This window comes from Varanus komodoensis, unplaced genomic scaffold, assembly GCF_004798865.1.
Source record: "Varanus komodoensis strain SLA01 unplaced genomic scaffold, ASM479886v1 scaffold221, whole genome shotgun sequence".
Lineage (NCBI taxonomy): Eukaryota > Metazoa > Chordata > Lepidosauria > Squamata > Varanidae > Varanus > Varanus komodoensis.
Window position 1 is genome coordinate 74,617 of NW_025335610.1, and position 21,897 is coordinate 96,513.

General features: G+C 42.7%; 1 protein-coding gene across 2 annotated transcripts in view; it reads right to left on the reverse strand.

The window, feature by feature from the left end:
- Window positions 1-2,861: 2,861 nt before the first annotated feature.
- Window positions 2,862-21,897, reverse strand: part of RNF19B (ring finger protein 19B) — a 28,112-nt gene continuing 9,076 nt past the window's right edge. For both annotated transcript variants that reach the window (XM_044431620.1, XM_044431619.1), the window contains 8 exons: window positions 12,891-13,096; window positions 11,183-11,327; window positions 10,667-10,829; window positions 10,078-10,192; window positions 7,457-7,597; window positions 6,749-6,956; window positions 5,984-6,115; window positions 2,862-3,623 (listed from right to left, as the gene is read on the reverse strand). In XM_044431620.1, the coding sequence (XP_044287555.1) occupies window positions 3,167-3,623; window positions 5,984-6,115; window positions 6,749-6,956; window positions 7,457-7,597; window positions 10,078-10,192; window positions 10,667-10,829; window positions 11,183-11,327; window positions 12,891-13,096 (1,567 nt within the window). In that variant the 3' untranslated portion in view covers window positions 2,862-3,166. The remainder of the gene's footprint in view (window positions 3,624-5,983; window positions 6,116-6,748; window positions 6,957-7,456; window positions 7,598-10,077; window positions 10,193-10,666; window positions 10,830-11,182; window positions 11,328-12,890; window positions 13,097-21,897) is intronic.

Sequence of the window (21,897 nt, forward strand, 5' to 3'; positions counted from 1 at the left end):
ACTGAGAAATAACTCAGAGCAAGTTCATAGTATGAGAAATGAAATGTTACTAAGTGGTAAGGTGAAAAGCAAAGAAAGGGTGAAATACAGGGCTAGGGTAGGATCATCCAAGTCCCTTAAGGCCAAAAGGCCTGAGGATAGAACCATGTAAATAGTTGTACTATAATAGTGTTTCTTACATCAAAGTCCTGAAAAATACCAGAGAGGCTAAAAATTGGGAGGGCAGTGGTAAAACTGTCACCTTCAGTGGAAGACAGCAGGAAATTGATTACCTTTTACAACTGGCCGTAATGAGCCTGGAGGAAGGCTTATTCGTCTGATCTCATCCTCCCACAAGATTTAAGAAACAAGTTGGCGTCAAGTAAGAATCTACAAGGCCAAACCGGCCTGTTGACCTTTTAGAAGGTACTGCGCACGCTTAATAGGTTCATGAATAGTAACTGACACACCTCTCATAGGTAATGGACTTATTAGCATGAACATGGGATGTATGAGCGGGAGGGGGAACATACCGAGGGGTAGCATGATGTAGGCGGACGGAGAAGATTGTGACTTCTTAGTAACCCAGCCAATGGGAGAAAAGAGGAAGGGTCCACGAGCCGGGAAAAGGGAGTAAAAAGCAATGTCTTGTGTGTAAACGGTGCGCTGCCTGTGTGGTGGGGCCCGCTCTTGCAAGAATGAATTAAACTGTACTGCTTGGTACTTTGCCTCCGTATCGTCAGTACTGGGGTTTACTCCTTACAATAGTACACCAAAACTACTTCAGAATACAAGAGGTAGAATTATATTTTGAAGGTCAAAATGTAAATAATACATGGAATGCTAGGGCTCCTGATTTCTGAATTTAAAATGTTCCCTGAATGTTTGCTACAGAGCAGCATGGTTATTAACAAGGACTGGTTCTAGAGAGCCTATCACTCCGGTCCTCTACTAACTGCACTGGCTGCCTATTATCACTTGCACCTAATTCAAGATGCTTATGGTTGCAGAGCCCCAAATGGGTTGGGACTGGGATATCCAAGGGAGCACCTGTCTCCATTTATCCCTACCAGACCACCCAAATCTTCAACAAAGGCTGTCCTTCGTTAACTCCCCACCCCATGAAGTGAGGGGGGAATTGGCAAGAAAAAGGGTCTTCTCTGTTGTTGCACCTCATCTTTGCAACTCTCTTCCTAAAGAGGTGCGACTGGCACCCTCATTATTCTACTTTTGCCACCAAGTAAAGACTTTTAATCTGGTACTTGCTCTTAGAATCATTGTTTTATTTACTGTTCACTGCTGGTTTTATTGTTTTTATTGTTTATATTATCCTGTTTTGTACTTTACATTAGTTGGTTTTCACGTGGTTTAGATGTTATTGTTTTATTCTACTAAGCTATGTTGTTTTGTTTTTTGAGCTGCCCAGAGAGCCCCTGGGCTATGGGGTGGCAGACAAATACAATCAATCAATCAATCAATCAATCAATCCGTAGTTTGGGCTCTAAGGAGGTCATTTATCTAAACCACCCCAGACCACTTAAAGAGTCTAGGTCAGGGGTCCTCAAACTTTTTCACCAGGGGGCCAGTTGAAAGGGGCCAGTGCTGGGCGCGGGCCGGAAAGGTGGTGCAGGCAGGGCACCTGGGCGAGGCACGGGTGGGCAGGTGCGGGCGATGGGAGGTGAAGCAAGGCGGGGGCGGGCACACACCCCAATGCAGCGGCGGGCGCGCAATGCAGTGGCTTGCTTGCTTGGAGATCGTTTTCTCCTAGCGAGTCCAAAACAATCTCCTCGTGAGCAAGCCACTGCCTCCCTGTGCGGGGGGCGAGGCAGGCAGCGGCAGGTGCACGCAGCGTGCGGGTGCATGCGCAGCGCATTGAAAACCTCTCAGGTGGGCCAGATAAATGGCCATGGCGGGCTGGATCCAGCCCCCGGGCCGTAGTTTGAGGACCCATGGTCCTCAACCAAACTAAAGGGGGGGGGGTTCAATAGCAGAGCAGACTAGGACAACCGTAACACAAAAGCTGAAAGAATAGAAACGCCAATGCACATTTTCTGGGAGTTCCTGCACTCCCTCGTTTCACCTTTTGCTCCCTTTTGCACTCCTCCAGGTCATACCATTTGACAGACTCTACAACACGACACGTGGGTTCCATCTCATCCCTCCTGTCACCGCAATACTCTCAACTCTCCTCCAGCTTGCCTGAAGACTCATTTCCACCAGGAACTGCCTCCCAAATGAGAGCCAACTAACTAGTGATGAGTAAAATCAGCAACAAAAATGAGATTGGCTTTTGATTCTGCAAAAAGATCGCCAAAGTGGCAAGTGCTTGCAGGCCTCTAGTTTAATATTCAGTACAGAATCTTGATCTTGGGTTCAGTTAGCTGCTGCTGCACATCCTGTAGTAATAGCAGAGAAAATGGTTTTCCTTGCAGCAGAGGAGTTAAACTAGAGTCTGCTTAAGATGTGTTGTGATCTGATGCAGCAAAACAAGTTAAGGGGGGGGGGGAAGCAGCCCTCGTCAGGTACTCAAATGATGCTTCTAGCCTCTTCATATGACACGCAAATGTATCATTTACTTCTGCAAGTAAAAATCAGAAATGGCTAGATATCAAATGTCCTCATCGCTTCCATCAACTGTGGAATCACCAAGACCTTATGGTAGGGAAAAGAAACCCTGCATTCGCATACTGCACAATATCAATGGTCCAGAACAAACTTGCAGCTGCAGGGATCAAAAAGGCCTCTTGAGGGCAGCAAATGAATATTCTCTTGCCCAACTCTTGCTGAAACAACTTCTCCCTGCCACACCCAGATTTTAAAGCAGTGCAGGAGAAAATGCAGAAGAATTTACTAGTTACATGGAAAGGGAGCACAGGATCCACTTTGAATGGTAACAGAAATCTTTATTAAAGGCTTTCTTTAGGCGTATGTTTGGCAGACATACGATGTACACGCACACGTTTATGTACACTCTTACACAACTCACAGAGCATCACCAAGCGTTTGAACCAATAAATTAAAAAAAAAAAAAGATCAAGGTTTTTACCATCATGTAAGAAATGCCGTTTCCCCAGAAGCAGGTTAGGGCAGCAGTCTGGGGAATGAGAAACAAAAGCCAACAAGGACATAATGCCCTCACCACAGTAGAGGCAGTAGCAATCAGTGTGCTTCTCAGGAGGAAACAGCCTCATACTCGGGCCTCGATGCACTCTAGCACAGAGACTATTTCCTCGGGCCGGTGTCCTTCTGCTTGGGCACACTGGCCAATACGGGCACTTGGGCTCTCAGCACCTCTGGCATTGGAAGGATGCAGGCAGGCAGCAGTCTGGGGACAGGAGGAGTCACATTCATCCGAGGTAATGTCGGGCACGTCATCCGACTGACTGTCCGAGCTCTCCAAGTCACTGCGGATGCTTTCCGGCTGTGCCAGAGTGATGTCCCAGGTTTTGCTGGCCACACAGTCTTTCTGCTCACAGCTTTGGTGGTTGCACATCTGTCCCTGCTCCTCCTCTGCTTCTTCCTCCTCATTTTCTGCCATCTGGGTGTGAACATGGAGAGAATCCTCTGTGCTGCTTCCACTAACGAGCTGGTAATGGGTTGGCTTGGTCTCTATATCCACCTGAATCTCCATGTTGTTGCACTCTCTGCAGAGAAAGGACACAATGCAAGTTCTAAATTACAACATTTGCTTTCAGGAGTAGCTGCCCTTTCCGAATGGTGTTCAGCAAAATGAAAATACTAACACAGTTCTTAAAAGGCCTAATACATGCATAAATACATACATACATATTATTTTCCATTATGGAGAGGACCAATTCAAACTGGCAGGAATTATAGATGGGGGCCATCCTTGAACCAGATCCCAGTGTAGCAGAGTCGGAAGGGGCCATGAAGGCCATCAGGTCCAGCCCCTGCTGTTGCAGGACACCAAGTCACACCACCCCACTCAGAGGGCTGCCCAGTTTCTTTTTGGATGCTTCTAGTGTGGGAGAGACGAAGACCTCTCCAGGCAGCTGGTTCCACTGTCGTATTGCTCTGACAGTGAGGACGCCTTTCCTGATGCCCAGCTTCAATCTGGGTTGTCGCAACTTGAATTGATTATTCCATGTTCTACACTCTGGCATCAGCAAGAAATCCTGACTTTCCTCTTTGGGACAGCCTTTGGGGTACCTATGTAGGGATACCATGTGCCCCAGCAGTCATCTCTCCTGAAGGCTGAACATGCCCAGTTCTCTCAGTCTCCCCTCACAGGACAGTGTTTCCAAACCCTGGCTCATTCTTGTTGCCCTCCTCTGGACCCGTTCCAATGTTTCTGCATCTTTCTTAAATCCTGGTGCCCACAACTGGACACAGTATTCCAGATGAGGTCTGACAAGTGAGGAGTATAGGGGAACTACTGCTTCTCATGATTTACATTTACTGAGTATTTACATTCTCCCCTACAAATATGCCTCCTGGCAAGTAGAAAGCTGGCATGGCAGGAAGAATAGTTGTAGTTTTGCTATCTACCTGACACAGCAGGGGAACAAACTTGTGATCTTCAACCTGCACAAGAAATAAAAAGGATATTCTGCTCCAATTACCAAGATGGCATTTGCTGGGAAACACAAGCAGGAGGTTGCTCCTGCACTCATGCCCTGCTTTTGAACCTTCCATGGGCTGGCAAATGTGAGAACGAAATGCTGGACTATCCATCTATCTATCTATAAAATTTGTATGCTGTCCATTACTTGCATCTCTGGATGGCTTACAACATAAATCAGAATAAAAGAGATAATTGACTATTCCACGCTGGCTGTAATTAATAAAATACAAACAATAAAATCCAATTACTATTAATACATATTAAAATATTGATTAAATAAAAAGGTCTTAACCTGGCACCAAAAAAAATATAGTGACGGTACCAGGCAGAACTCTCTGGGGAGTGCATTCCATAGTAGGGGCGCCACTACAGAGAAGGCCCTCCTCCAGGTACTCTGTCTCCTAATGTCTTTCACAGAGGAGGAGGAGGGCTTCTGTTGCTGATCTCAGGACTAAAGGGGAATTTGGTCTGATTCAGCAGATCTCCTCTTATTTTACATCATCACAGGGGGCATACCATACCAGCAGTATGGCACCTCCCTACCACCATTCTGTTACATGCAGGAGACCCTAGACCCATAAAGAGAAAGCAGTTCTTTGTAATAAATTTTACAAACAGTACAAAATGGAATGTGTTACTCCTGCAAGTATTTGAACTGCTGTTGCATTTCAAGTATCTTCATTACATTTAGATCAAGGTTATGTAGAATGGGATCTTCAAGTATTTTGGCCTGCAACTCCCAGGAGTCCTGGCTACATGGCCAATGGTTAGAAATGCTGCAAAATGAGGTCCAAAATATCTGGAGATCTACTTTCACTTGCAGAACTAAAAGATCTTGAAAGCACTCCACAAAACTTCATGCAAAAGGTATCGGTAACTCACCACCTGCCCCAAACCCAGCAAGTTAAGAGCTGGAGTAGACTGACACACAAATATAAAGTGAAGAAAAACTAATTGGCAAAATAGGTCTCAGAAAAGTAAACTGCCTCATGAAATTAGGATCAAAATAATGAAGTAGGCATCACATGCATTTTAACTGATTTGTATCTTAACTTCTAGTTAGCTTTTTAATAGACGTTACAAAGTCAGACCCTGTATTTACAGATACATACCCAAATTGCATTTGCAGAATTTCCTGATAGCCCACAAGGTACCAACAGTTAGGACAACCCACAGGCACCATTTCTGATTGCTCAGCTGTGGAAACTTCCTGACTGCGGCTGTTCTACAGAGTACACAGGTTTCATTCTGTTTCCATATAAGTATGCCAAAGGGAAGGTCCCTCCCACAAAATTGTACATTAAAAACACATCATTGGGATTCTGTTAACTGCGCTAACAGAATCAGAACCTGAAGTGACGGGCTAGCCTCTGACTCCACTGGTTCTACCCCATTGCCCCACAGCTAGGATGGACATACCTGTCCTGGGGGTTGTAAGAGCTAATGATGGAGCCTGCCATCGCTCGTGTGCTGGCATTGTCACTGATGGCTCCCAGGCTGACCGAGTCTTTTGGAAAGATCTCTTTCTGCACATCAGCCTGCACTTCCAGCCTAGAAAAGAAACAGTAATTAAAGGCTCATATGCCAGTGTGGTTTTCCCAAATCCCACTTAAACAAAAAACACACACCAAAACATAAATGTTTTGTTTACATCAAGAAGTTATTTAATCAAACATCAGAATCAAGCATCCTTGAGCTTTAGTTGAGCTTCATTTTACTTGTTTTTCTCTTCAGCACATTAGTGTCATGTTTGGATCTATGACTCACACAGTTCCTGCGTAACACATCTTTTTATACATGCTATATAGTCAGAACCTGGGCTACAAAGAGAGTGTGTGGGGGGGGGGCAGGGGGAATACACAGCCACCTGGCTTAGAAGTTCGTTCAGAGGAAAAAGCTGCAGTTGCAGCCTTATGATTCAAGTAGCAATCTCTCTCGTCATTGAACCAGTAGGGTATCAACAGGTATTGTATGAAAGAGGACAAAGAAACCTTTTTAACTCTGTCAAGTAACAAATAAATGCTGATTTCTGCAAGTTAACCACAGCATCAGAACAGAAAGCATTAAAGCATAATACTAGCCACTTTGGGTTGCGCAGCAGAAGCAACCTTGTGTTCTAAATTATGACTAAGTTGCTAACCACATACACACAACATACACACACCACAGTGGCCATGAAGTTACCTGCTGTACTTTCCTTTCCCACCCAGAAGCACTCCACCACTCAGGGTGCCCCCTGAGAGTGCAGCAAAGCTGGCTGTCTCACTGTAGTTGCCCTGCATGACACTGAGTCCATCGGTAGGGCTACCACTGGTGCTCAGCACACTTGTAAGACCTTCAATGCTGCTCTCTCCAATGCTGGGGTTCTTCAGAGCTCTCCAAGCATCTGCCACTAGTCCAAGAAAAATATATGAAGAAGCATGAGGCACAGGTGATCAAACAGTCGCATCCCTCTATATTAAGCCACTGAGAGCTATAGGCACAGGAACAACACAGTGACACTAAAATAGCTGTGCAGTTTAAGAATATTTTCATCTTTCTGAAATTGCAGAAGGAAACAAAAAATTCATTTAAGGAAAGTTACCACTTTTGTGGGTACACACAAAGGAAAAAAGCTGACTGACTCTCAGGCATGGACTTACAGATTCACCCCACAGAACAATCCAATCCTATTATTATTATAATCATTATTGTTATTTCAGCTTGTATTCTGCTATAACTAGTCCAATAACTCTAAGTGGATTATAACTATATTACATAAAATAACATCAAATTTTAAAACACATAAAAACAATAAACAAAACAGGCATTCAAGATTGCCTGTTCAGCACAGCCTTACTTGCATTTCATTTCCATCCCAAGATTAAAAGGCTGTGAGTTGCTGCTTTATACCTGTAATTGGTCCATCATCTTCATCAAACTCGATTTTAACTCCTTTTCCATTGGCTGTGCTAACTCCACAACCACCACCACGGCACAAAGAAATTGGCACAACTCCATAGACGTAAGCCAGCATAATAGGGACTCCGATTCCTGGGAGTGGGGTGGAAGGAAGAGTGGTATCAGGAAAAGCAGGAAATTTTCTTCAAAAGACAGCGTTGTATAAGGTGCATCCATTCAAGTACTGTCACTGGTCTTTTATAGGAAACAATCAGTCTCTTATACCAAGAGGGAGAGTACACTGAGTATGTGCCGCAGTTATAGATACAGCCCACTGATAGACTCTACTCTCAAGGGGCCACATGTGCTACCGGTCGAGTCCTATACCTGTGGAGAGAGTATCTGCAGTTCTTCCTAGAGTGCTAAGCAAGCTGTGTCAACGTGCATGCCTAACTCTGCATGCCAAAAAGCCAGTAAGAGTGACCTACCACTTGGCTATCCTCTGAGCTTGACAGAAGTTCCTCAAAATAAAACAAGGATGTCAGCAGCCAGGAAGAAGGGGGGTTGTGTTAATTGCACAGGTGACTACCTGGAAGAACAGAAGCTACATGGACACAACCTGACTCTTCTTTGCGCTCTCCGTGCTGCTCCACAGTCAAAGGATGATTAGGCTAGCATACCTGGCCATGGCTATTCTTACACCACTCAGGAGAATAACTATTTCAAATGTGGCATTAATAAATGCAGATTGGCAGTCTGGCTTCTTCTGGGTGTTGCGCTGACTCAGAGTGTCTGTCTTGGCTGCAAAGGGGGGTGCTTTGCCAGCTGAGACTGGTTAATTCCTGCTGAATGCAGATCTGGACATGATAGTATGCAGCTTAATTACATCATGTCTCCATTATTGCAATATTCTCCACCTCAGGCTGCCTTTGAAGAGTGTTCAGAAACTACAAAGGTACCCTGATTGTTGACAAGATATGGACCATGCAACTCCCTTCCTGAAACAGCTGCACTAACTTTAATCTGTGTTTAGGAACCATTTAAACTACTGCTGATGATACCTGAATGGTTCTAGACTAAGATTTCTGAAGGACTGCCCTTTTCTGTATAAACCTATCTGTTTATAGAGATAACCTTTTAACATCTTTTGGCATGTGCCAGCACCTTAAAAATACATTTAAATCGGACCAGGAAGAGAGTTTTTTCAGGGCCTGCCCCTAAACTTTGTAACTTGCATCTAAGGGAACCCGGTCTCTCCTTTTCATTGACAACCTCATACAAGTTGGTTTATTTATTTATTTATTTATATTATTTATTAAAACATTTTATGCCGCCCCATTCGCCGAAGCCTCGGGGCGGCTTACAACAATAAATCCTTTTTAGAAACATGCCTGGTTTGTAATTATTTGTTTAACTTCCTGTTTTTAAAAAGTTGTTTACTACTTCTCTTAGTGTTCATTGTCACACTGTAACAGAAATTTAATGGGTAATTTTTGGCTTGTATCTTTCATCTTTGTTGTTCACTACCCTGAGTTCTCTGGCGAAAAGGCAGACTATAAATGTTTTAATCAAACAATTCATTTATTTAGTTCCAAGGAACTCAAGGCAGCTTACATAACTCTTCTCCTTTCAATCTTATTCTTACAACAACAATCCTGTAAGGTAGGTTGGGCTGAGGGTCTGTGATTGGTCCAAAGCCAGCCAGAGAGCTCCATGGCTAAGTGGGAATTAGCACCCAGACTGAACAGGGACCATAACCCCGACTACCTGTGTCCCAATCTTGCACTCTTAGCCACTAAACCCCACAGGCTCTCAGATCAGCTTCAGGTTTTCATGATCTGGTTGAGTTACATGAGCTCCCATTTCAGGACCAACTCAGAAACCAACCCAGCCAAAACAAGAACATTTTTCATGATGAGGAGATGTCAAAGTACTATCAAAAGGTTAGAATCAAAACTGAGGTCAAGGACATAGTAGAATGTGTAAGAAAAAAGGAGAAGATTCAACATGGGATTGCAAACCCCATGAATCCAATGCAAACTTTCAAATGTACCCCAACTGCCACTACATTTTTAAAGTAAATGGTTTGATCACAGTTGTGTATGCAGGAGCAGCAAAAATTGTAGATTATGTGAACAGAAAAAACAGTGTAACCATAGGTGTCAAGAAAAACCTAAGATATGTTCCCCTGACTCCCTCAGCAAAGGAAGACCTCAGCAAAGTGACTTTTGCAGTGCTTACAAGAGAACCAAGTGGGCAGATATTTCCCCCTGTACCTTCAGAGCATGCAGAGACAATGTGATTCTCTCTGCTTGAGGGGAAAGACAGCAACATCAACACCCTGAGAAGCTCTGGGAAATTCGCACATCCTGATTCTAAATACATTTCCCATCTATCTAATGTTTGAATGTTTGTAAACCACCCAAGAGAGCCCTCTGGGCTATTGGGGTGGTATATAAATGCAAGCAAGCAAGCAAGCAAACAAACAATTGGAGGGGTGGGCTATGAATGCAATAAAGAAATGAAATGAAATGAAATGAAATGAAATGAAATGGAGGGGTGGGAGATAGATATTTTTAAAATCACCGTCATGTTATAATGGAAGTCAAATCACCATGCACTCATCTGCTTACCTACACTTACGGCAGCAATAACAGGCGATGCTATAACAGACAAGGTTACACCACCAGTGATGGCAAGGTTCCTCTTGTGCTTGGAAGTTTTCTTTCCATCATACCTGCTGTGAATCTGACATGAAAAAGGATAAAGAAAAGCTGTAAATTAAATAGAAACACATGCCACATGTGCAGCTCTGAAGAGTTACAGGAAAGGTGTGAAAAGGCTAATAGGCTCTGAAAAAAATAACAAGCCTCACTATGCTAAAAATTTGCTCAAGGTGGCAGAATTCAAAGCAGGGGCAAAACAAGTGTCAATGCCCAAAGAACTCAAGAGGAAGTAGCTTTTCTAAAACAATACATAAATGCTGTGCTCACTACACATCTGTTCTGGGGAAAGAGGAGCAGCCTCAAGTCTCCTAACACAACACCCTTCATTATTATTAGGCTAGTTCCCTTTCTAGAACAACAACTGATTCCTCCTAATCTACTGAAGGCAGTTTACACACAGAAACGTGCATGAGCTCTCTCTTTCACTCTCACTCATACACATTCACTCCATGCAAGCTTGCAAATGTTACTTCAAAAGATGCACCTTTATGCTTACCTTTCTGCCAACATAAACAGGGATGCCAATGACCATTGCTGGAATAGCGATGCCAGCAATGAGGGAAATGCCCACTGGGGCACCAATCAATGTTCCAAGCTGCCAAAGAATCTTCTTTTTACGACTCCATGGTTTCTTGCCCCAGAATGTGCAACCAGAAGGACTGCAAGAGATTTTATAGTTGGCCCTTAGGAGGACAGAGTTCAAACACGGCAAAGGTGAACGTGTGCCTACGCAGGTCCTAATAAACCTCTTTTTCCATGTAACTAGAAGTGCCTGAAGAAACCAAGCGGCTACCCAGTGAGCAACGTTTCCCCTCCTTCCTCAGTATTGTTCTCTAATCAAGACTCAGTTTCTCAGTATAAGAACACAAGTCACTGTATCAATTCTGTTGTACTCACAGCATGATGGATACCATGTGCTGTGGCTGGCATGGGTTTGAGGTCACAACCATGCATCAGCAAATACAGCTTACTAAGATAGAGTGGAATTACTGCATTTTGCTTTCAGACTTACCTGAGGTAATGCAAATCAGAGATTTCCTTCATGCAGAGCCAGCAGAACTCACAGCCACAAACAGCACAGGTCATGTGATTACAGCTGCCATCATTCATTTTGATGATATAGGCACTGCAACGTGGACATGGCTTGATATCATCTGCTGCAGAAGTGAAGAAGGAAAAGTAGTCAAGTTGTGAACAACTAAAATATATTTCTAAAAGCAGCTGAAATTCAGCAAGGTCTTTCATTGCAGGAAAGAAGGTGAAAGATGGATTTGTATGGCCTGAAGCTTCCAGCTCATAATACTAACCATAATGGTTCAAATGGAAAATCAGTATTTAAATGATCTGGCTGCCCAAGACATGGAAATCTGATTAATTTCAATACAATTGCCCATATAAGATCACAGTCTTTGTCATTAAAAGCAGTACCTAACAAATAATTATTCATGATGGTTATACCTATTTTAGACAGAACAGGCAAAACCGCACAGGCTCATAGCTTGGTGGCAGTACAAATACATCTCATACTCCTAAGCACAAGTTCTCATATCTAAAAAGAATCAGGTAGCAGATGATATACAAAGATTTCTAGCTAAGCAAGTTGGAGTAGACAATAACAGATTAGACTGAGGATAATCTGACCCAGTATACAGCAGTTGTTAGCATGCAGAACTAAGAGTAAAACTTGATTTTAACTTAGTGTTTTTGCTAAGAGATTCCAGCATGTTTCAGAATTCCCGCAAAATAACTTGGTATTTAATGACCTTTTTGTTTATAATTTGTAGCAGAATAGTTGTAGAGATTCAATTGATTTACACCAAAGATGGCATATTAACATGCACTATAGAAGGAATCTCCACGTGACCATACTAGTTTACTGCAATAATTCCTAAAGTACTGAGTATTTTTTTGCTTCTCAAAGACAGTATGGTAGCAATACATCTGAGATGCGATATCTACTAGGAGGCTAACTGAAGTCTTGTAAGTAAGTAGAAGGTTTTTAATGCAGCAGCAACCAGAACAGCTCATGACCTAAAAAGCCAAACCACATACAAAGAAAGGAAGCTTTTATTTATTATACGGCTATCCTGCCTTTCTTCCACAGAACTCAAAGCAACTTTTTTTTAAAGTTTTTAACTTGGAAAAATGACATGTTAATAATCATCATAGATTTCCTTGTTGCCATTTTTATACCCTGAATGGATATAGACCTTTAGAAATAATCTTAAAATATTACTTAAATATAGTGGCAGCTGGGCCATAATGATAAATACCCTGATATGCAAATATTCATAGCTCCAGCCTTTTCCAATGAGCAAATATAAAACCCCAAGACCCAAAAGAATCACGCCCAGACCAAAAATCAAACAAGCAGCCAGCACAACATTGTCAGGAAAAAATTAGGGCAAAGCAGCTGGGATAAAAGTTGTGAGGCTTTTAATGAGAATTCTGGGGTTAAAGAGCTGGTAGTAACTTTTATAACTAACAAATACTAGTATCTGATCCAATAGGCCAAACAGATTAGGAAGAGAAGTACATGTTGCACAGAAGTCATGGAGATGCAGTCATGCAAGAGCCACTTGATTGCACCAAGTCACCAAAGTCTATGTCAGACATGAAGGTGTCACACTTTTATCCCAGAAAATTCACCATCGAGAGAGTAATCTCTCCCCCAGACCTTCCAACATAACCACAGTTGCAAGAAACTTGCTAATGCATACCTGGTCCTGATTCTTGTCCGTAACTGAGGCCTGAGGTATGCTTTGTCCGTACCCGCAGAGTTTGTGCTCTTTGTTGGCGGGCCATGTCGCACGTCTGGTTTGGGTGCCATATCTGTTTGCAGTGGTAACAAAACTCAGTCTGGCAGCCTTCTCTTTCACATGTCAGTTTGGGGCAGCTGGCACATCCATATGCAATAACAGCATAACTGTGGGGGGAAAGTGGATGTCCATATAGTTAAACTAGGCAAAAACACATGGGAGCAGTCGTCTTTGGAACTCGTATTGACAATACAGCGGTATCTCGGCTCGTGAATGCCTCAGTTCACGACCAAATTGGGTTGTCAACAAAAATGTCATAAAAAATTTGACTCTGGTCGCAAACTCCGCATTGGGTGGCGACCGCGATCGCAGTCCATCCCCCCCCCCCACGACCGCGCTCATCTCTCCCCTCCCAGTGCACCAGGACGACGGGCGCGATCACGGCTGTGTTGGGCGGGGTGGGAGATAGCTGCGATCTTTGTTGTTCTTTGTCACTTTGCTTCACATTTTTCCGATTTAAAAAAATAGTTACAGAACGGATTAACCTTATTTACACTGAACCTTATGGGCAAATTTAACTTGGCTCACAACCAATGTGGGTCACAACCAGAGTCCTGGAACGGATTAAGTTCATGAGTACCACTGTACTGCACAATGTATGCCTACTCAGCCCTGCTGTTCAGTTCAGTTGTCATACACTTAGGCATAGTTCTCTTGTAAATTTACATTATGATCTGTATGTGGACAGAAATGTAGTTAACTTCTTTAATGCAGTACACATCAAACTGACCTCACTAACCCTTGGCCAATGCAAAACCCTGACAGACTCGTTTCTAAAATATATAGAACACCCCTTAGGCATTCTGAACGTGAGAAGCCTGTTACCAAGTAAGCTTCCTAGTTTGGAGAGTGTGAATACACCTGACAAATCATTTCAACCAGAGTGCAGAGACAGAGTGAAAGTATGCAACTATATCCTTGTGCATGAAAGCCCTCCTCCACTCCACAAAGAGTGGAAGATACGCTATATTACTGCTCAGTTAAATGATTTAAGACCAGGCTCTTCGCTGCACTCCTACAAAGGACTGTGGTTAAACTTGCCTGCTTGTAAGCCCCAGAAAGGTTGCCATGAGTGAAGATGGCATATAGAATGGCGAAGTATCTTATAAATTGAAAAAGTTATTAAATATAGAACATCTAAGTGCCTTAAGCTGTAATGTGGAGCAGAACATTTTCCACAGAAAATATTCCAAAATGGAAAATGTATTTTTGTTTGTGGAAAATACCCACTTTTTTCATGGAAAACTGCCACACCATATGCATCTGTGTTTATCCATAGTTGCCTGGGCTGCTGCACTGCAATCACTCATGTTAGGTAGATTAAAGGTAAGATGTGAACTTCCATAGGTTATTTTTCTAAGGTAAGTATTGACAAACAGCAGTGTTAAGTTGCCCATGGAAGAACAGGAAAATAAGATATGGCTACCCCTTCCTGTGCAGTTGGCTACTGGCTGGGTCTGGACCATGTTTATACATAGTGTGTTTGCCCTCTATTGCTAAGATTCTTCAATAACAAACAAAAAACACAATTACCGCTTATTTCATTTAAGATCATAAGAAACACCATGTTAGATAATATAAGAATAGTCAGGCTGGTCCCACTAGTTCAGCATTATGTTCACCAGTGACCAGCTATGAGATCCTAGAGGCAGGACACTGAATCTCACTTTCAAGTTCCCTAGCCTGTGTATGCAGACCTATATCCATCCTTTAGTGAAACAGAATGTTCAACTAGCACATGGGTCCTCAAACTACGGCCCACGGGCTGGATATGGCCCACCATGTTCGTTTATCCAGCCGGCCTCAGAGCTGGCGCAGGCATACTCAGTGGGGAGATGGACGCAATCGCAATTGCGCTCGTGCAGGAAGACGGGCGCGATCGCGGTCGTGCTGGGGAGGGAGAGATGGCCACGATCGCACCCGTCTTCTCTGCATGATCGTGACCATGATCATGCCTGTCTTCCTTGCACGATAGTGCTTGGGGTGGGGGAAATGGCCGCGATTGCGGGCACCCTCGTGCAGGGAAGACAGGCTTGCTCATGGTCGTGCGGGGGGGGGGGCGGGGGGGAATGGCCTGCACGATTGCACCCATCTTCCCCCCAGCATGACTGCAGACATTACAGCTATGTCCCACGAGTGAGCGGAGCAAACATTTTAAATTATGTTTTAAATTTTTAATTAATTTTAATTATAATTAATTTTTAATGTGCAGTGTGCATAGGAATTCGTTCATATTTTTTTCAAACTATAGTCTGCCCCCCCCAACAGTCTGAGGGACAGTGTACTGGCCCCCTGTTTAAAAAGTTTGAGGACCCCTGAATTAGCACCTTTTTTCAGCTTGAAATGGAACTGGTAAGGGATCTAGAAAGTGACTGAAACCAAAGGTGCTATACTAACTTCAACAAAAGACCATTAATTTGTTGATACAAGATATATCACTAACAGAAAAATAGTGACAAAATACACTTTAAATAACATTCCTGAGGAATTTAAAGCCCAAATGAATCTATTTAAGTCTACTTTTTAACAGACAGTTTAATGGTTTAACAGTTTAGGGCCTTAAACAGAAGCACTGAAAAATTACATTTTAGTTCTGTTTGCAAGATATCAGATACGATGCTAAATCAGATAACATTATTTAGGATATTGGAAACTTTTTCAGTTCTACTTTGTCTGGAAAACCATTAACACTAGCCTTAAGTTTCAATTCTTCTTTCTCTCAACTGATCACTTTGTTCCCTTAAACTAAAGATCTATAGATAGTTTAAAACCTTATTCAGATAAAGGCCAAGTTTTATTCATTATCTAGCATTCCCAAGAAAGTTTTTCTCTCTCTTCCTAAGACTCAAAAATACTTCAAATATAATATTTTAATGTATTTAGATATTCATAATCCATCTTGCTAGGGCAATTCTACCCAAAGCAGCAAACAAAACACAACCATAACATTAAAAATAGTATATTAAGGAAAAATTAAAATTTGACAAATGCGAAACCCAACATTTAATTAAAATATCAGTCATCATAAAACCATTTCCCAGAGGCACAGCAATAACACATGAAGGTGACAACCTTTGGGTACATCATGAGAAGTCAAGACTCACTGGAGAAGACAATCATGCTAGGGAAAGGTAGAGGAAGAAGAGGTAGACCCACTATGAAATGGAGTCACTCCATAAGGAAGCAACAGCCTTGTGAATTTACAAGAGCAAGGTTGTGAAGTACGGAACATTCTGAAGGACATGCATACTGTCGCCATAAGTTGGAGACAACTTGACAATACATAAATAAAAACAGCAGTATGATGAATTCCCCATATTAATTAAAAACCATTTGAAACCAGATTTTTTAAAAAGAGATCGAAGCCTTTTTAAATGCTAAAACTAAGGAGCAAATCACTTATCCTTTACAAGAATTTTTTGCTCCAGTGCTTAGCAACTCAAATGATCTGAAAGGAAGACCATCACATTTAACTACTTAATATGTGTTCAAGAAGAAATATTCCAAAGTGGTTTCAGGAAGAAAACTTTTAAAGATTACCAGGTACACAAAGAGACCTTACAAGAAGCAATCCCTGCTTCCACTTCCTGTACATGTTTTTTTTTTCTTCAGGTTGTCGCTTAGCTTTTTGTGGAGTAATGAGGGCTTCCTCTGCTGTCTTCTACACTTTTTTCTTGATGAAAAATACTTGATGGTTGTGCTTGGAGAATCTTCTTTTTCAAGATTTCCCATCCCTCTTGAACTCCTTTTCCCTTAAGGGTGTGTTGCCATGGCACCTCGCTTATCATTGTTCTGAGTTCATCAAAGTTGGCTTTTTTAAAGTCCAGGATACATGCTTGGCTGCAGTTAACCCTTGTCTCCTCTATAATTGAGAATTCGAGTATAGTATGGCCACTTTCCTCCAGAGTTCCCATGGCTCTATTTTGTCCAGCTGGCCATCCCTGTTAGTATTAAATCCAGGATAGCTGATCCTCTCATTCCTTTCTCTACCTTCTGCTGGAAAAAGTTGTCAGCAATGCATAGCAGGAATCTCTTGGAGGGGCCATGTTTGGCAGAAATGATCTCTCAGCATATATCATGGAAGCCGAAGACCCCTGTGTTGACTATATTATTCTTTTTGGAAATGCTGTAAAGTTGCTTTTCAAAGGTTGCACCCTTGTCCTCTTTTTGACTGGGTGGTCGGCAACAGACGTCAGTAAGTAAGTTTTTCTTATTTTTTGCTCCCTTTAAATTAAGCCAGAAGCTTTCACTGGGACTACCAAGTACCAAGGTCCCCCTCTTGTATTTCTGTGCAGATACATGTCTCTCTTACATATAGTGCGACTACCTCCCTTTTGGTCCTTTCTATTTTTCTTGAACAGGTTGTATTCCAGTTGTGTGAGTCATCCCACCAAGTTTCAGCTATTCCTATAAGATCATAATTGCCCTCATGTACTATGAGCTCAAGTTCATGTCGTTTGCACCCCATACTCTGGGCATTTGTGTGGAGACATCAAAGTCCATTCTCGCTGTGCTCTGGTTTTCTTTCTATGTTTTTTGGGGGACTGGTGTTGGGCCCTGCTTGAGGTTTTTTGCTCTGTTGAACTGTATCTCTTTGCCAGATGATGGTATACCGTGCTGCACATCTCCCTCCCCTATAGGTTTCAGTTTAAAGCTTTCCTGATGAAGTTTATGTAGTGGCCAAACATCTGCTTCCCATTCTTTGTGAGGTGCAGCCCATCATTTACCAATAGTCCATCTTCCAGCAAGCTTAGCTTGTGGTCCCAGAATCCAAATCTCTCTTTACGGCACCACCATCATAGCCAGTCATTCACCTGAACGATTTTTCTTCCCCTAACAGTTCCTCTTCCACCATATTGGTAGGATTGAGGAGAAGACTATCTGGGCCCCCTCGTTTTTTAATTTTTCTCTCTAGAGCGTAAAAGTCTGTTATTTCAGTGAATCTTCTCATGGCAGCATCATTAGTTCCCACATGGAAGAGAAGGAAGAGATATTTGTCAGTGGGTCGTATGAGTTGTGTGAACTTGATGGTTATACATCTTTAACCATGGTGCCAGGGAGACAGCATACTTGGTGATTCTCTGGGTCATCACAACATACATATTTTTCCATCCCATGCAAGAAGGAATCTCCCACAACTAGCACTCTTCTTTTGTTGCAAAATTTGCTATCCTTTTCCTAGTTTGATTGCCCTTTGTCCCTTCTTCAGAGTTACCCAGTGTGTCATGTAGTTCTTTCACAGTGCGTTTCTCACATGTCCCTTCCTCAAGTAACTTGAAGCAGTTCAAAAATTCCACTGCTTCCATGGGTGCAGAGTGTATTCTAGGTCTTCTGCGTCTAACTGTCACATTGTTCCAGCAAGTTTCCTCATTTTCCCTTCCTTCCGGGTTCTCTTCTGCTGCCTTAGCTTGCTGTTGCTCTTCTTCCTTCTGGACTACACTTACCTGCAGCACTTCCACTCTGTCTAGAAACACTTCATTTTCTTTTATTATCTGGAGCAGGGGTCAGCAACCTTTAACACTCAAAAGAACCATTTGGACCCGTTTCCCACACAGAAGAAAACACAGGGAGCCACAAAACCCTTTTGACATCTAAAATGAAGATAACACTGCATATCCCAGCATTAGACTCTCCTCCAGGAAGTCCTTCTGGTAGCCAAAGTATTTGAATGTCATCTTCAGTATCTGGCCTTCTAAAGAGCAGTCAGGGTTGATCTCCTCTAGGACTGACTGGTTTGATCTCCTTGCAAGCAAGGGACTTGCAGGAGTCTCCTCCAGCACCACAATTCAAAAGCATCAATACTTCGGTGCTCAGCCTTCCTTATGGTCCAACTTTCACAGCCATACATTACAATTGGGAAAACCATAGCCTTGACTATACGCACTTTTGTCGGCAGGATGATGTCTCTGCTTTTTAGTATGCTGTTTAGATTTGCCATAGCTTTCCTCCTCAAGAGCAAGCATCTTTTAATTTCTTGGCTGCAGTCCCCATCTGCAGTGATCTTGGAGCCCAGGAAAACAAAATCTGTCACTACCTCCATTTCTTCCCCATCTATTTGCCAGGAAGTGAGAGGACTGGATGCCATGATCTTAGTTTTCTTAATGTTGAGTTTCAAGCCAACTTTTGTACTCTCCTCCTTCACCCGCATCAAGAGGCTCTTTAATTCCTCTTCATTTTCTGCCATTAGAGTGGTATCATCTGCATATCTGAGGCTGTTGATACTTCTCCTAGCAATCTTAATTCCAGCAATCTTAATTCTGCATATAAGTTAAATAGGCAGGGCGACAGTATACAGCCTTGCCGAACTCCTTTCTCAATTTTGAACCAATCAGTGGTTCTGTGTCCAGTTCTCACTGTTGCTTCTTGACCCGCATATAGGTTTCTCAAGAGACAAATAAGATGGTCAGGTACTCCCATCTCTTTAAGAACTTGCCACAGTTTGTTGTGATCCACACAATCAAAGGCTTTAGCACAGTCAGTGAAGCAGAAGATGTTTTTCTGGAACTCCCTAGCTTTCTCCATGATCCAGCGTATGTTGGCAATTTGATCCCTGGTTCCTCTGCCTCTTCATAATCCTGTCTGTACTTCTGGTAGTTCTCGGTCCACATACTGCTGGAGCCTAGCTTGTAGGGTTTTGAGCATAACTTTGCTAGCATGTGAAATGAGTGCAATGGTGAGGTAGTTTGAACATTCTTTGGCATTACCCTTCTTTGGGATCGGAATGTAAACTGACCTTTTCCAATCCTGTGGCCACTGCTGAGTTTTCCAAATTTGCTGGCATATTGAGTGTAGCACTTTTACTGCATCGTCTTTTAGGATTTTGAATAACTCAGCTGGAATACTGTCGCCTCCACTAGTTTTGTTGTTGCTCAGACTTCCTAAGGCCCATTTGACTTCACATGCCAGGATGTCTGGCTCGAGGTCAGTGACCACCCCATCGTGGTTATCAGGGATGTTAAGCTCTTTCTTGTATAGTTCTTCTGTGTAATCTTGCCATCTCTTCTTAATCTTGTCTGCCTCTGTTAGGTCCCTGCCATTTTGGTCCTTTATCACGCCCATCTTAGCATGAAACGTTCCCTTCATATCTCCAATTTTCTTGAAGAGTTCTCTAGTCCTCACTCTGCTATTGTTTTCTTCTATTTCTTTGCACTGTTCATTTAAGAAGGCATTCTTATCTCTTCTAGCTATTCTCTGGAATTCTGCATTCAATTGGGTGTATCTTTCTCTTTCTCCCCTGCCTTTCACTTCCCTTCTTTCCTCAGCTACCATGTTTCCCCGAAAATAAGACACTGTCTTACATTTTTTGGGGCTCACAAAAATTCACTAGGTCTTATTTTCGGGGTAGGTCTTATTTATTTTATTTTCTAATGTGTACAACAATCCACACTTATTCATGTACAAAAGCATGGATACATGTACATTTGGGACATTTGGTATCACTCTGCCTGTGACAGGAGCCGCCGCTATAGAGGAAGCATCAGCTTATGCGGCTCTGCTTCCTCCGCAGGGAGCGGAGGGAGCAGAGCTGCATAAATATGTTGCCTCCACACAGTGCATTAAGTTAAAAGTTAAATTAAAAAATAAAGTTTAAAAGGGCTCTTTATGTTCCCCACTGGCGCTGGGAATAAACACAGCTAGGTCTTATTTTCAGGATAGGTCTTATTTTCGGGGAAACATGGTACTTGTAAAGCTTCCTCAGACAGCCATTTTACTTTCTTGCATTTCTTTTCCTTTGGTATGATTTTAGTTGCTACCTCTTGTACAATGATGTGGACTTCTGTCCATAGTTCTTCAGGCACTCTAAGATCTAATTCCTTAAATCTATTTGTCACCTCTGCTGTATATTCATCAGAAATATGATTTAGGTCATACCTGAGTGGCCTAGTGCTTTTCCCTACTTTCTTCAATTTAAGCCTAAATTTTGCAACAAGAAGCTCAAGATCTGAGCCACAGTCAGCTCCTGGTCTAGTTTTTACTGACTGTATAGAGCTTCTCCATCTTTGGCTGCAGAGCACATAGTCAATCTGATTTCTGCGTTGACCGTCTGGTGATGTCCATGTGTGGAGTCATCTCTTGGGTTGTTGGAAAAGAGTGTTTGCTATGACCATCGTATTCTCTGGACAAAATTCTGCCAGCCTGTGCCCTGCTTCATTTTGTACTCCAAGGCCAAACTTGTCTGTTATTCCGGTTATCTTCTGGCTTCCTACTTTAGCATTCCAATCCCCCATGATGATAAGGACATCATTTTTGGGTGTTAATTCCAGAAGGTGTTGTAGCCCTTCATAGAACCAGTCAACCTCAGCCTCTTCAGTACCAGTAGCTGGGGCACAGATGTGGACTACTGTGATGCTGAATGGTTTGCCTTTAATTCAACCTGAGATCATTCTGTCATTTTGGAGATTGTATCCCAGTACTACTTTTCCTACGCTTTTATTGACTATGAAGGCTATTCCAGTTCTTCTGAGGGATTCTTGCCCGCAGTGGTATACCTGATGGTCATCTGAATTAAATTCACCCATTCCTGTCCATTTGAGTTCACTGATTCCTAAAATGTCGATGTTCAGTCTTGTCATCTCTTGTTTGACCACGTCCAGCTTGCCTTGATTCATGGATCTTACATTCCAGGTTCCTATGGAATATAGATCTTAATAGCATCGGTCTTTCCTTTCACCACCAGATACATTCGCAACAGAGTGTCCTTTCGGCTTTGACCCAGTTGCTTCATTCTTTCTGGTGCTACTAGTACTAATCCTCTGCTCTTCCCCAGTAGAACACTGGACACCTTCCAGCCTGAGGGGCTCATCTTCTGGCGTTATATCTCTTTGCCTGTTGATACAGTCCATGGGGTTTTCATGGCAAGGATATTGGAGTGGGTTGCCATTTCCTTCTCCAGTGGATCACCTTTTGC